Source organism: Brachyhypopomus gauderio, chromosome 11 (assembly GCF_052324685.1).
Source record: "Brachyhypopomus gauderio isolate BG-103 chromosome 11, BGAUD_0.2, whole genome shotgun sequence".
Taxonomy (NCBI): Eukaryota; Metazoa; Chordata; class Actinopteri; order Gymnotiformes; family Hypopomidae; genus Brachyhypopomus; species Brachyhypopomus gauderio.
Genome location: NC_135221.1, coordinates 11,227,864 through 11,244,055, shown reverse-complemented (window position 1 = coordinate 11,244,055; position 16,192 = coordinate 11,227,864). Strand labels below are relative to the sequence as shown.

At 48.3% G+C, this 16,192-nt stretch overlaps 1 protein-coding gene across 8 annotated transcripts in view; it reads right to left on the bottom strand.

Moving 5' to 3' along the window:
* diaph2 (diaphanous-related formin 2) overlaps positions 1 to 16,192 on the bottom strand; it is a 346,005-nt gene that overhangs the window by 74,872 nt on the left and 254,941 nt on the right. For all 8 annotated transcript variants that reach the window (XM_077021911.1, XM_077021909.1, XM_077021914.1 and 5 more), the window contains one exon: positions 9,053 to 9,176. In XM_077021911.1, the coding sequence (XP_076878026.1) occupies positions 9,053 to 9,176 (124 nt within the window). The remainder of the gene's footprint in view (positions 1 to 9,052; positions 9,177 to 16,192) is intronic.

The window sequence follows — 16,192 nt, the reverse complement described above, 5'->3', positions numbered from 1 at the left end:
GAGGCTAATTTTGGCAATTAATGAAGAAACCCCCGTTGATTAACATCAGATTGCAGTTGGTAACTGTTAGCGCTCCTGACGGTCCGAAATTCGTTTTAATTAGAGCTTGTTTTGCGATTTACTCTCTTGTCTTGAGCCAACTTGAGCTGATCCTCATCTAAAGGAGACGGCCAATAACAGCCAGGAATGCTCCGCCACCGCTCAGGCCAGACCTCCCATTCGCTGAGCTTTAAAAGCAGACGTCTGGGCTGGCCTCCCAGCCCGTGTGGTCCAATGCCGACATTATACATCACAATTAATTTGCACGCAAGAGATAATTACTAGGCTTTATTTGCATAATGAATATGCTAATTGGTTCATAAGTGGCAAGTGAAGTCAATATATCCAGCTAATGGCATGTCTGAGTACACACAGGAATGGGCAGAGGGGCACGGATAGGCGCTCTAGCCCTATTGGTGGAAAGCAGTCGGTAAGCAATAAAAACACACGACAAGACGAGCCATAGGAATTAGTCATTGATCAGACATAAGAAGACGGAGACCAACACGAGGGCGAAAGGTCTGACCGTTGGTTTGATTTCGAACTCGCTTTCATCTGGTGACATGACAGCCAAGCTAATGATGTGATGTGGCCACTCCCACGAAAGCCTTACGATAAATCGCTCTGCGGCTGGATACTTCAGGAATGCATCAGGAATGCTTCTCTGTTCAGGAAAAACTACGATTCCTCTTTCCATTTACTAAATCATGCAGGCATCAGGAGTGCGATTATCTGCTTAGCGTCCTTCCCGCCTCTAAGACGTGACAACACTCATTACAGCAGGCAGACATAAAGGGAGCAGCAGAGACACGCTCATCTCTCCTTACGTTTACAGTAACACAATCCCCCCGAAAAAGGCTCTCAGTACCCAGCGCCAATTCTCCAGTGACAGCGTCACACTCCAGAACAAATGCTAACACAAAAACTCTTTTAAAGAGACGGCCGTGTGTCTCAAAGCCCTGCCCCTCCCCCAGCCTCGCAAACTCCCCCATTTGCATTTGGCAAAGCAATTTGCAGACGATGGTGCAATTCAGTGGAGAGGGGCCTGCTCTTTGAAATAAAACACCAACCGACAGCGAAGTCGCGGGCCATGACGGCGGACGAGACGCGGGACGGGCACGGGATCTTGCTGGCGGGCATCCAGGTGTCGACGACGGGATTAGCGCTTGGCGGCGAGCGCTCGGGGCCGTGTGCGGGACCCTCGGGGCCAGGCTACGCCAGCACAAGGGCACCGTGCTATTAGGCAGCTTTCAGCCCGGGGCCACATGGGGGGGGCCCAGCACAGCCTGCTGGGCCTGCCATGCCTGGCCAGAGTGCCCCCAAGGACTAGCGGCACCGCATGGTGGAAAGGCAACTTTGCCAAGCTGCCAGCGGGGAATAAGGGTGCTCTGCTGAAGGGCACGCCAAGCAGACCACGCTGATGTCACTCCCCAGATGATAAAGAGGCCGCCTTACATCACACACACACACACACACACACACACACACACACACACACACACACACACACGCACACACACTTACACACATTCACACTCACACACACACACTCACAAACACTCACACACACAAAAGAAACACAAAGAAACAAGCTACAACACTGAAGAATAACGCTGAAATACAGGTTAGCTGTGTGTAGATTAGAGAGAGGGCTATTGATTTGTTATTGCATCTGTGGCCTCTCACAAGGAGCACACAGCAAGAAAGTGTGCCATTCAAACACTGATGGAAAGAACGTGTTATTATGTGGTTTTCTCCACTACCTTCAAAATACGGGTCTCTCGAGCATGGAGCAACAGTGCGAAATGTCAGAGTGTGCAGCATGGCCACTGGGCACAGACACACTTCACACAGCAGAAGTGAAGCACAATGCAAAGCATCATCTATTCAGGGCAGCAACGGTGTCCGGCCTTCCTGCTGACTTTGACAGAGTCCTGACACTCACGGCTGCGCTCCCTGGAGACGATCCCTCACACACGACAGACTGCGAGACCTTGAGGTCTGATCACAGGAACAAGAAGACAAGAGAGAGAGGGAAGACAGAGAGAGTCAGAGAGTGGAGGAGTGTGTCTGTGTGTGTGTAAGAGAGAGAGAGAGAGAGAGAGAGAGGGAAAGAGTAAGTGAACTGGAGAGTGAGAGACACCCACGGGTAGCAGGCCTGTCAGAGTGTGCCGTAGTGTCCACGTCAGTTCTCTGCTCTAAGTTAATGGACCTGCCAAATCAGACCTACTTTTTCCCCCTTTCCTAACAAGACATTGATTGTGGAATTTCCAGGGAATTCACAGGCATAATGATTCTGCACATTGAGACATTTCTCCATCTGAGCTAGGCATCTCAACTAAAGGGGGGGGGGGGGGGGGGTGATGGGCCATGGCGATCAGACACAGATGACAACAGTATGATATCTGAAACATGATTAGTAAAGTATTCACACTGCCTCTCAAAGTGTCATTTCCACTGGAGCTGAGAGTAGGGCTTGATATGCCCCTCTAGGGATACCAGGATGGCCCAGTGAAACTGAAGCTGTCCCGGGGAAAGAGCAGAGAGTGGGCCGACGTGATCTGGCCCAGCCGCCGGGGACGTAACACGAGACAGTCCAACGAACAGACGCCAGAGACAAACTCAGGGCTTGATGGTTGAGCACCACAGCAGAATAAACAGACCCACCGTTTAAACAAATCTCTCAGTGGCATGAGACTACAGTAACTTCCTGGGGAGGACAGCGCAGCTACAGATGAGCTCTAAACCACGAGCAGGTAGAATTCGATTTTAAAACGCAAAGAGAGATGGGCTCATGAAGAGAAGGATCCATATATATATATATATATATATTTACACACACACACACACACACACACACACAAATATGTATGCACTGGCGTAGGGGAGTGGCACGCAAGGCACGCACTGCGGGGGGGCCCCGAACACAGGTGGGCCCCGCCTTAGGACGAGTTTGTTGTTTAGTCATCCTCCTGGGTGATGTTAATGTTTTCCCCCACGCTTAAGCCTGGTTTATACTTGAGGGTCTGTGCAGCGAAAATGACGTAATCGCTGTGGCTCCGCCCGTGCGCGAGGGCCTCGCGCGCTGTCGATTCGCGAGGTCGTGCACCTCTCGAATTTTGTAACTTCGCACGCGCGCCGCGCTTCAGCGCGATGAACAAAGTCATGTTTGCAGGGTTCATACACCTTAACAAGGTGGAATTAAAGCATTTGTACATCACTTTCAAGGTCCATTTCAATATTTCCCAGCACGTTAAACTTAGTTAAATATTTATACATATACTCGAAATTATTCGCTTTTTATCAAATTATTTAATGGTTGTTTATTTTCAAAACGCCCAATCTTAACGTCTTCACGTTCTCTCATGTTTCGTCCTGGAATTACAAGAGGCTCGTATTTGTTAACGTATGGTTTCGGACAACACTGCAAAGCCATATTTACACTGCAGTGACGCTCGCGATGCTCGCGAAAGTATAAACGCCTACACCGCTCACGCCGGGTCGCGCTACGGTCACTCGCGAGATTTTAGCTCACGCACGGGCCTCCTCATTGCCTCCTTGCGGTGGGGCCCCAGAATTTTGCGCTACGCCTCTGTATGTATGTATATATGTATGTATGTATATGTATGTGTGTGTGTGTGTGTGTGTGTGTGTGTAATGATTTAACCAATTTCTGTAGTTATGCTTTTTATATAACACAGCAATCAGTCTGCCACAAAACGTTCAAGAAACCACACAAATCAAAAGAAGGAAACAGTGGGAATTTGTTGATCAGGCTTTTAGTGGCCCAGTATCCAGCAGGTTCATTCTGGTTGGCATGGGGGCTGGGGCGGGGGGGGGGGGGGGTGTTGTTTGTTTGTTTCTTCCTAATGTATTTTCAAACGTCAATTTCATCAACTTATTCAAGGCGATAACATGGGGATCGGCCAAACGGAGGCAGCACTTAAACAATCACTATTATTCTGCATCAGTGCCACTGACGTCGTGTTAAATACAAAGTTCAATCAGGGCTGTACGAATTCTGGCTCCCCGTGCACGGGCCAGCGGGCCGCGTCGGAGCCGTGCGATCTGAAGAGGCCGCCATCGAGCCCCGCTCTGGTTCTCCCTGACACTCCTCCGCCAAGCCACACATCAAGGCAATCAAGCACATTAGCATATGCAAAATCATATCACACGAAACACATGGCTTGGATGACATTTCCCAATAAACACGAGTCTCTGTGAGACAGCAACATAATCACGTGTGCGGGAGCCAAGCCTGCTTTGTGCTCTTTCACCACGGCCCTCCATGCTTTAGGACTAACATTACAGGAAATACAATGATTAGTTGGGCCTGATATTGTTTATGCAGCTAAGCACCTATTAGAATTTGTTAATTAAATCTTAATGTCCCCTGTGACACATGGTGAATTAAAGTTGCCCATTGTTCCTGAACAATGCTGCTCTTCTGTAGACACGGCGCTGTGGCAGACACAACCAGGACAGACATCGCAGCTCTGCTGGGAAGCAGCACACGCGGCCCACGCTAGTCGCTCGCCCTTCTGCCCATGTACTTTTTGCACAGCAAGCTCCTCATTTCTGCCTAATTGAAAGGGTTGGGGGGGGAGGGGGGGGGGCTTTTGATGTGTTACAAATTTTAGCATATAAAATTAATTCATTCTAGTGAAACTCATGAGCAATGAGGAAAATGTTTGCGAAGAGAGTTGTGTTTATATAAAAATCAGAATCTAAGAACGGCACCACAGCCTGGTGACCTAATTCCATAATTAACACAGTTAAGCAGAAGCCAAAACATTATGTGTGTCCCAGAATCTCTGCTCTGGTGCGCGCTGGTCCGAGAGGCTGCCGGTACTGGCGCGGGGGGATGTTGGAGAAGCTTGCGCGTGCCCGCACCTTTAGCGTGCACGTCTGAAGCTGTTTTGGAGCCGCAGCCAAAGGCACGGAAGAAAAGCTTTCTAAACGCTCTCGCGCAAACAGAGATTTGCGCGTGACGGATGAAACGCTCTCGCTGTGGTTTTTGTGTTTTTCGGCTCGTCTCGGGCCATCGAGCACCGCTGCCTGGAGCGACGGAGGGCTGCGTGTCCACAGCAGGTGTTAAAACGCGGCAGCGTAGCGCGGGTACCGCTACGCGGCACTGCGTCGGCGACACGGATCGGGGGCCGCGGAGCGTTGTACCGGCCCACTGCGCACAGCCCGACACCGTCCAGCCAGTGGAGGAGCAGGAGACGCGCTATAACAGCACAGCGGGAGCGCGCCAAACCTTCCCCTGATATTTCACTCCTCCGACCATTAGTGAGTTTGTGGGTATGTGCAGGTCAGCGGAATGGGTGTTACTCTAACCCCGCGGCTGCAGGAATGACCCAATCACACATTTCCCATAGATCTACCAGCCCACCGCATGTTCCTTTGGCTTAGCAAGCAAATTTTCTATCTTGCAATGCATTAAATTCTGCACATACAACCAGGAAGCCTTTTAATGGGGAATTTTAAAAAGAAGCAGCGTTAAGCAGTCCACTTCTGGTCCTCTCTCCGGGAGCCAACCTCCCTTTTCTAAAGTCGGAGAAAACAAGGCATTTTATGAGAGCTGTACAATAATTGAGTACAGGCTGTTTGTAAGAATGTGAGTCACATTAACACCAGGCTTAACCACATTGTTTTTAAGACGGTGCTTCAGTTAATTGTTTCATTACTTTAATTTTGAATACAGGATCGCGAACCACTGCTGTGGGCTGGTAGGGGTGGGCAGACCCAAAGAGCAGAAAGGTTTAGCTAAACACCAATCTGTTGAACAGCAGCACGGAGCGTGGCGGTCTGGGATCTATTGTGTGGGGTCCTCCATTCATCACAGCTTGGGGGCGGACGGCGAATGCACCGGGCGACCCCCGCTCTCCCCGTTAGACCAGTGGTCAATCAGGCAGGCCACGCCCGCATCGCGGCTCTGGACCACAGCACCGGAGCAGACTGCTCACTGAGTTACAGCCCTCCTGGGGCCCACAGTTCATGAGACAGCCATTGTTGGGTCCCATTACGCCTGATAGATAGATACTACTGAACTGCTGAACAAACAGGCCATTCTGTAATTTGCATACATTACAGTAATGGAGGAAAACCTACACCCCTGATATCTACAGTGGATGCATATGTATACACTTCTTTCCCCTATGAAGGTGCTCGCATGGTGAGTTTATGGAGAAGCATTTTCAGGTAAAAATTACAAACACTAGAATTGTGGCCCTTCCAGTTTTGAAGAGGTTTTTTTTTTTTTTGGGAGGGGGGGGGGGGGTGTTGTTGTTTTGGGGATTTGTTGTTGTTTTGGGGATTTGTTGTTGTTGTTTTGGGGATGTTTTGGGGATATCTGCAGCCTCGCAGCCAACAGAACGTGGTACGTGTCGCACTCACAAAGTGCTTCCACTTGTCCTGGCATTATACACCTGTCTCTCGGAAACTAGCTCCACTGCCCTCGGGCAAGCTAATACCTGTGTGCACACTCAAACCCATGACGCGCACACACACACACACAACACACAAACACACACAACACACATGCACGCACACACACAAGTGAGCTGGAGTATGCTGCAGTGGAGAACAGTAATTAGGGAGGAGCATACCTGCATTTGAGTCATACCCTAATAGTTTCCTGATCCATCACGATGGCGTGAGCAGCACTCCGCACCTGCTAGTGAGACGCTGCTTTCTCTTCTATTTGAAGGATCGATATTTCAGCTGGATGTTGCCATGTGAGGTAATAAATGCATATTTGTTCTTCTTGCTTGGTTATCCTTCTATGAATCTAATAAGACGTTTTGGGGGAGATTTTTAATATCACAAAATGTCACCCAAACAGAGAGGGGGATGAAATGAGTGCTGTTATAACTACAACACCTAAAGAAGTTCAGAAGAGGGCACTAGTTTGAATCGTGCAGAAGCAACATGCACTTTCTTCCGTAACTTGTTTTTTTTTTTTTTTTCATTGCAATTTTATGCTGCTTTATCTCATAAAATCTGCTGCATATTACTTCATTCTCTTTCTGCTACCTTCTAGGCAAGACTCTAAATCAGACGTCTGTGCTGCCACAAAGCCGACGAAAAACAAACGCCGCGCTTATGAACCCTCCTTTACACCACTGTATGTGCTGGCTCTCCCTAAAGCGGGGGGGGGGGGGGGGGGATGGGGGGGGGGGGGTGAGAGGTAGGAGTGTGATTTCAGGCTAAATTAAATTACACAGTTCTCAGTGCTCCAGATTGTTAAAGAAAGAAAGGTGAATAAAGCGGAAGAGAGCGGGTTGGTTTTGAGCACACACCTGGAGGAGAGGAATCTCACCGTCAATGCACAAGAATAAAAAAAAAAACAACTAACAAAAAAAAAAAAAAAAAAAAAAAACCAAATGAAAAATTGATGAACAAAAGAAGCCTTCACCGACTGGAACACTATATCTGTGAGGTAACCCACCGACAGTCACTTACACTTGGCACGCATTCACTTCATGGTGGTTGACTGTTAAAGGGTCACGCTCAGGTCACACCCAGAGAGGAAGAGGCGGATGAAGAGGAGGAGATAGCTACAGCGCATCATCACTCAGGCCAACCCCCACCACCAGCACCACCATGCTGCTCCTCCTGCCGTGGATTCTTTCTCTCCTCTATCCTTTTCATGGCAGCGGGATTACGCGAGGCGTCCCTCGGCCTACTTTACCGCCACAGTGACATGGGCTCCGTCGCACACAGAGGAACCGTATGCTGCGTCGGGGCCGTGCTGGGCTGCAATGTTTCTTTGAGGAAGATGGTGCGGGACCTTGTCTCGCCCTTCAGACTTCCCGCTCGAATCGCCAATGGGATGCAGCCACCCGCCAGGTCTGCTCGGCTGGGACAACGCTTAGGTGGGTAGGGGGTAGGGGGTTGGGGGCAAAATGGGGGTAAGACAGAAGCCTATGTTTCACTCCTCTGGCCTAGACAGCTTTTACAGTCCTCGGGAGATGTGGCAAGCCCAGACACTGGTGCCGATTTCCGCACCTCTCCACTGCCCCTGATACAAGCTCAAATCCTCCCTGGAACCTACCATTCCATACTGAGACTTAGCCCTCCCCGAACTCTCACCCAGGACGGGCCCTGGCCTGCCCACGTCGAGAGATGCAGGTTCCCTAATTACACAGCTCCAAGTGCCCCTCTGAACTGGGAGCAGGTTGTTCACGTGTGCCCATGCTATTATTCTTATGATGCCCTAAGTGCAGCGTAAGACGCCATAAATCTCCACTCTGAGCTCAGGAACAAGGAGCTAAAATAAGGTTAACCGCTATCTCCTCAGCTCTTGGGGAGCATATGGGAAGTCTTTCTGACTTGATAAATCACCAAATAATGATTCTTACTCGAAGCTAATAAAAGAGTTAAGGCGTTGCCGGGATCACGTGTTGAGGATGAATGAACCGACTCTGTCATTCTGAGCTGAAAACAAGAGAGAGGAGACAGTCTCTCCAAACTGGCTTCATGCCAGGTTTCTATTACAACATTTTAATATCACTAAGCACAAGCCAAATCAATCTTGTCAGATCCCTGAACTCTTAAAATCAGACTCTTGGAAATGCTCTGGCGTCACCAATTGAATTTGAGGCTTTAGTGCACTTGCACTGGAGGGAAATATACCGTTATCGAAACGGGAGAGGAGCCTTGAGAGCTGATAGCCCTCGGAAAGTTGTGGAGAGAGGGGCCAGAGGCTGGTCAGGAGATGAAATCAGTGTGGGGTGATAAGTATACATGGCTAAGGAGTGCTCCATTAGGGTCCGGAGGGAGAAAGCAGAGGAGGGCTGTATAAATAACTCCCGAGGCTCAACTCCCTCTGTGGGGCAGACCCATCAGATAAAGTTCCCACCAAGAGGCAGCTCTATCCATTCCACAGCCTACAGGGACAAGGAGGCCTCCACACCACGTCCCTCCAGTGCAGGAAAGTCCTAAGCTCACTTACACGGGCCCGGCGGGGATGTCACACACAGAGCACAGAAAGCACGTGAAGGATATGGACATTTTTTCCACAAACTTGTCCTGTTTGTCCTCAGTCTTGGGAAAGTTCTGGATGTCATTCTCCAGCCTTTGGATGTGACGCTCCATCGTGTCCAAACTGGCTTTCAGGATCTGGGCAGACACTGAAAAAATGAAAAGGAGAATGCAGTTTAATGGTAAAGGCTCGGAGACAGCAGCCATGGAAGGTGCTGTGACATGTTATGATACTCAACTGACTGTTGAGAGAGGGAAAAAAAGAAGGCATGCCTATGCACTATTGGCAGCTGTCAACACTGGTAGGGTTATGTTGATTATATGGCAGCAGTCGGTCTATCGCTCCATCACACCACTGACATAGATGAACTGCAGCTGTACTCTGAGTTCAATAACTTTCTTGCAACATGTCAAAACTGGTATCTGCACTGCTAGAAGGAATCCCTGGAAATGTCCATTACAGTGGGAGAGGGCAGATTCACACAGAGAGTCAACTTTCTACAGAGCACTGCAAAATAGAGTCTGAATGTCTAAAATCACACACGAGCAGAGATGTATTTCTTTAGGCAGGAGATGAAAAGAGACAGACATGATGTCTGCGTCACCCTGGTCTCCAGGTAGTGCATACCGGGAATGGTGCAGTTGAAATACAGACAACCTGCCATGAAATATCCTATATATGGAGAGAGTGGATGACACAAAGAGAAAACAGACTTGGGGGGGGGGGGGGGGGTACAGTCAATGGCAACAGTACACAGAAATATCCTGTTATTAAAAATATATTGTTATTATACACATGAGTCCTGCACAGTTACCAGAGCAGGAGAAGAGGCCTGCCCTCTCTGATTCATAAAAACAAACCTGATTCTTATAAATGAATCTCTTATGTGCCGGCTCTGCTCAGCTGTAAAAGAATGGTGGACCATCTGAACGTGAAGGGAGACGTGGCCGGAGCGTGCCGTGGTCAGGGCTAAGCCCAAACGGCCTGGGCACCCGGAGCTCCTCTTCATTAATCCACAAATAATCCCTGATTACTGCTCTCCTGCGCTTTCAGGACTTCAGAGCAACGTGGGAGTCTTAGGCGAGGATCAGAAGGGACATGAAGGATGCCTTGTCTTCATGTCGGGATAGCAGGGCAGCTTTGGGCTCATTGACACACACGCCCTACATGATTGCTGAACTTAAAGGAGGTATTGACGGGCCAAGGGAGCCAGCCGCCTCGCTTGGTGTTTGTGCCGATGGCAGCACAGATCTGACACTATTGCACAACATTTTTTAAATTCCTTCTTTTCACTGCACCCACAGCTCATATGGTTAATGATTTGTGTATGATAGTCACGGAGATATGTAAGACATGTCTTTAAAAGAGTAACTGGTGATAGTATGATATTTGACTTTAGATGGACTGTGCCACTGGGCCAGGTGGAATTTCCATGTTCTCCCAGTGTCTGGATGGGCTTCTTACAGGGTTGCCAGTTTCCTCCCACAATACAAAAACACAGCCGTCAACGGGCTACCCTCTAAACTGTCCTGGTGAGTGTGAATGATTGGGTGTGTCTGCATGCCCAATGGTGCCTAAAGTTGTCCTTGTGTGAATGGGTGCATGACTGATTCTGTGTCTGCATGCCCAATGGTGGATATCCACCCTCCTCTCCCTGCAACCCATTCAGTCCCAAGAGGGCTGAGGCTTCTGCTCAAGAGTACGCTGCGTGTGATTGGCTGCCGCTTCTCACCGGCACGTGACTGGATGTAAAAGTTGTGTATGTAATTGTAAAGTGACCTTGGGTTCCTTGAAATAGGACTGCCAGACTCAGACTCTTAATTAACGTATGATGTTAATTAATCAGGTCCATGCCTGTTTCTATCTTCAGGTAAAATGTGCAAAAGTTTGCAAAACTGTGCACAGTATTGATTACACATGTAAAAGAAACAGGTGACAGTGATCATCAGTATCATATGTAGGTTTAAACATAGTCATTTATTGAAACAGACACCACTGTGTAGAAGGATTACAACCGGGTGAGGAACCATGAAACTCTGCTATAAAGGTGAGGTGGTATAAAGGTGAGGTGGTATAAAGGTGAGGTGGTATAGAGGTGAGGTGGTATAATGGTGAGGTGGTATAAAGGTGAGGTGGTATAAAGGTGAGGTGGTATAGAGGCGAGGTGGTATAGAGGCGAGGTGGTATAAAGGTGAGGTGGTATAAAGGTGAGGTGGTATAAAGGTGAGGTGGTATAAAGGTGAGGGTGTGGAAGAAGTTTCATGTCACAGATCATACACCATGGCAGAGCGCAGCAGCTAGACACATGGTAGTTATCCTGCATCAGCGAGGTCTCACCCAGGTAAATATTTCAAAGCAGACGGGGGTTTCTACATGTGCTGCACAAGCTCTGTTGAAGAAGCACACAGGAACTGGTAATGTTGAGGACTGTCCACGCAGAGGTCAGCCAAGGAAACTTAGTGCAGAAGACGAAAGACACATCCTGCTTACTTCCTTTCAAAATTAAAGATGTCCAGCTGTGCCATAAGCTCAGAACTGGCAGAAACCAGTGGGACCCAGGAGCATCCATCTACTGTATGGAGAGGTTTGGCCTGAAATGGTCTTCATGGAAGACATGTGGGCAAAAAGTGTGGATACAAGGCCAGTTGACTCAACTATGCACAAAAACAGGAACAGGGTGAATAAAAATGGCAGCAGGTGCTGTGGAGTGATGATTCAAAATGTGAAATATTTGTCTGTAACAGAAGGGAGTTTGTTTTCCGAAGGCCTTGAGAACGATACGATAATGAGTGTCTGCAAGCAAGAGTGAAGCATGGTGGAGGTTTCTTGAAAGTTTGGAGCTGCATTTCAGCAAATAGAGTTGGGGATTTGGTCAGGATTAATTGTGTCCTCAGCGCTGAGGAAAACAGGCAGATACTGATCCGTCGTCCGGTACCATCTGGGAGGCTTCTCATCGACTACAAATTTATTCTGCAGCAGAACAATGACTCAAAACATACAGCCAGTGTGTCTTCATTCTCTATGAAGAAGAACAAGGATTCCTGGAAGTAATGATTTGGCCCCCATGGGGCCCTGACCTCAACACCAAGTCTGTTTGAGATTACATGACGAGGCAGAAGGTTTTGAGCAAGCCAACAACCACGGAAGATCTGTGATTAGTTCCTGGTTTCCTCTTTGCAGTTCCTTAAAAACAGTCCAAGTCTACCTGGAGAAGAATTAATGCTGTTTTCAAGGCAAAGGTAATCACACCAAATTTTTTTTTATAATACTTACTTTGCAGCAGAAAGAAATAAAGGTTAGCCAGAACAATTGTACAGGTTCACCGTGTCTTACACATTGGCAATAGCTTCACACGAGGATGACAAAATGCACACGGCACACAATTCAACATGGACAATGTTGAAGGTAGCGGCTGTGTCATTAGAAGAATGTTGGAGGAAGAGCACAAGCGGGGATTTGCTGTCCCCTAATCAAGCCTCACAAAGCTGGGGTTAATGCTCTCAGGGCAGGCTTGGCAGGAACCCACACGGCACTCCTCGGAGCCAGACAGAACCGGTCTGGAACCACGATAAAAGCTGCAGAGTGAATGGACTCATGAGAATACAAGGATGGATCAAGTGTGCGAAGGGAGGGAGGGATGGAGGGAGGGAGAGAGTGACGATGCATATTGAATAAGTATATACAGTGGATGTAGAAGTCTCGTGGCTGTAGAGCGGTTAGTAAGCTGAATGTATGGAGAAGGCCAGCACTGAGGAAAGTTAACAATGGAGCCATCCTCCCCACTCACACTAAAGACCATTTACAGCAGATCAAAGAGCTGAGGTACTTTGTATTCCCAATACAGCAAATATGCTCTCGGGAAAGAGCACCACCACCACTCCTTTAAGCACAGCCCCAAGGTAGCCTATCTAACTAGGACCAAGACATAGCCCCAAATGCCATTAATTCAGCAAAGAGATCCCCAACACCGGGCTTGGCCCAGTGGGTTCCCTTACCAGGAAATTGACAGGTCATACACCATATATCAGACTTTTACACAGAGATGAGGACTTAAGAGTCATAGGAAGATCTCCATGAGGCAAAATGACATTATTTACACACTAAATTCCTTGTAAAGTTTCATCCATTTTTGTTTAAACCCACAACCTTTAAGGAAGTGAACAGCAACAGCGACTCAGTGTGTAAATAACAGCAATTTCTAGCAGAATCACTCATGACATGCCAGCAAAGCTCAGGACAGCAGAGGCTTAGCAGTATGTGTGGCACTGCATAGCAAACAAAAGCCTTAATGGGAGAATTATGTTAATGTCTCTTTTGATGTTTTTCTAAACACAGGCTCGTTGCGGGTCAGTTTTTTGCTTTTCAGCAATAAATCTGTTTGTGTCAACAGCTGCTCTCCTCTATAATGGAGAGCTCTGCTGGAGGCCTGTGGAGAATAAAGCAAGCATCCTTTTGGGATATCATCAGGAACATTAATAGCAAAAATAAAAATGTTTACAGGGGACCAGCAAAGCGACATTAAGCAACATCTTTCAAATGCTCATTTTGTATGGGGCGCACGAGAGACCAAAAGAGAGAGAAAGATAGAGGGAGATAATCTGAGAATACAAATCCTCAAAGTGCCCCTTTGTGCATAAACTAACCATTTCTGGGACAAAGAAAATTATACTAATGACTTCCATGACGATATTTCCATATATTCTCTAAAAGCATTCGCAGCATTCACCGAGACACTTGTGATTCCCTCTGGTTGACGATATTTATGCATTACTTACAATTACTAAGGTTTACTGCACCATTACTCAAGAATATGGGATGCATAATTATATGGCTTCTCAGATTACCACAGGTAAGTACCTGTCTCTGTGGTCCCAGCAGTATCATTCTGGGTCCAGTACAAACTTGGACTTGAAGACCCTCTTAATGATCGAGTTACTTGACGAGCACACCTGCCACTCTCTGTTTCGCAGATGGACGTTCAGGGATTTACAGGAAAGAACCTGGGGCAGAGGTAGGGGTAGAGGCAGGGGCAGAGGTAGGGGCAGAGGTAGGGGCAGAGACAGAGGCAGAGGCAGGGGCAGAGACAGGGGCAGAGGTAGGGGCAGAGGCAGGGGCAGAGGTAGGGGCAGAGACAGGGGCAGAGGTAGGGGCAGAGGTAGGGGCAGAGGCAGGGGCAGAGACAGGGGCAGAGGTAGGGGCAGAGACAGGGGCAGAGGCAGGGGCAGAGGTAGGGGCAGAGGCAGGGGCAGAGACAGGGGCAGAGGTAGGGGCAGAGACAGGGGCAGAGACAGGGGCAGAGACAGGGGCAGAGGGAGGGGCAGAGGCAGGGGCAGAGACAGGGGCAGAGGCAGGGGCAGAGGTAGGGGCAGAGACAGGGGCAGAGGTAGGGGCAGAGGTAGGGGCAGAGGCAGGGGCAGAGACGGGTAGATTTTGGGACTTTGGCCCAGGTTCAGGTGTGGTGCATCTCTTCTGTAGGACAGAGGACAGAGGAGAACTATTCCATTAAATCCACTCCCATTTCCGCTCCCTCTAAACGGTCTTGAAGGAATAGCGTGTGCCATAAAGAGAGAGGGGATGCTCCGCACCAGGCCCCAAATCATCGCCTCTAATGTGACGCTGTCAGGATTAGATTCAGCCGTTTGTTGGATGGGGCCATTTTCAATTTCGATTTATGGATATGCAGTATCAATATTTCATTGCTCAGGCTTGCAGTGCTTTCAAAGGTTACAATGGCAATAGAGATTTATTTTTGAAAACCCCCCCACCCCCCAACCCCCCCTCCCCCCCTGTGATAAAATATTTTAAATAATCTCTATACTTGGGCAAACAAAGGCAACAAATTAAACATTAAAGGCAAAGAAGGTCACCTACAAGCATCCATTATGTGCGAGGCAGGAGAAGTCATCTCTTCCTTTCTTATCTCCCCTGTGTGGGGATGTGAATTACGCAAGATTACTCTTGCATGAATGAACTGTACAGTGTATGTAATTGTATAATAGACAAGACTTGTGCGTGTTTGTGAGGAACGTGAGAGTGTGTGTGTGTGTGTGTGTGTGTGTGTGTGGAGGGGGGGCATATTGAAGGAATGACTAAAGTGAACTCTGCGTGATTCAGAGCTATAGCTAATCACTTGACAAATTGGGATTTCTGTTCGGCAGAGGGAAATCGGCTGTGAGGGAGGAGAAGAAAAAAAAACAGAATAAGATAGAGCCGGTGTCATTAGAGAGGGTTCATTAGCTCCCATATAGGGCAGAGTTCACTGTATTCATCCGCAACAGATGACTGGAGTTTGCTAGAGAGAGGGAGAGTGCAGAGTACCTCAAGATGAGATGATTTAATCACTTGTAAAATGAGTTCAAGGCCAAGCCTCAAAGTGGGGACCTCCCAAAGACCCAAACAATACACGCAGTTCTGGCTTATTAACGTCATGAGGCACATTCCAGGTGTTTCAGCGGGCCCTGCATTTCAGACCGTAGCCTCTGAGGATGAGGCTTCAAATGCCATTGCTCAGAGCCTGCTGAAACCCCATAGTTGAGACCACTGGCAGTAAACTGCAGACATCGATTATCGATCTGAACATGGAGCACTAAATCACAGCTCTAACGAGCAGGTCCGTGTGCAGACAGGTGCACCTGCCACGCCCCCACTAGCTTCACCTAACCCCACTCATCCAAAGCATCGTCCCATTGCGTGTTTGGATAACGTGTTTACGTTTTTACCGCACTCCAGTGGCGCCCGAGATCGCCGGAAAGACAATAAGATACAAACAAGCTAGTGAGAGTTTTCACAGACAGCCAGCTGAAGAGCGCATTCCGCTTTCACAGGGGCCGAGGTGCTCAGGGTGAAAGGGATATGCTTGTAGTGACAAAGCAGGCAAATTCCTCACTCTGATTAGCAATGATCTTCTAACAACTGAAAACGTGTTGCTGAAGAAACCAGGAGCAGGGAGCCAACAGGCCATTTCAACACACAATAAAAAAAAAACGCTATTAGCTGCAGACAATACCAGTCTTGTTAGAATTATTGCATACAATTTATTAAAGCTTTTGTGCAAGTGTACTTGTATGTGTACATGTGGCTAGAGATGGTGAATTTGTGTGTGTGTGTGTGTGTGTGTGTGTGTGTGTGTGTGTGTGTGTGTGTGTGTGTGTGTGTGTGTGTGTG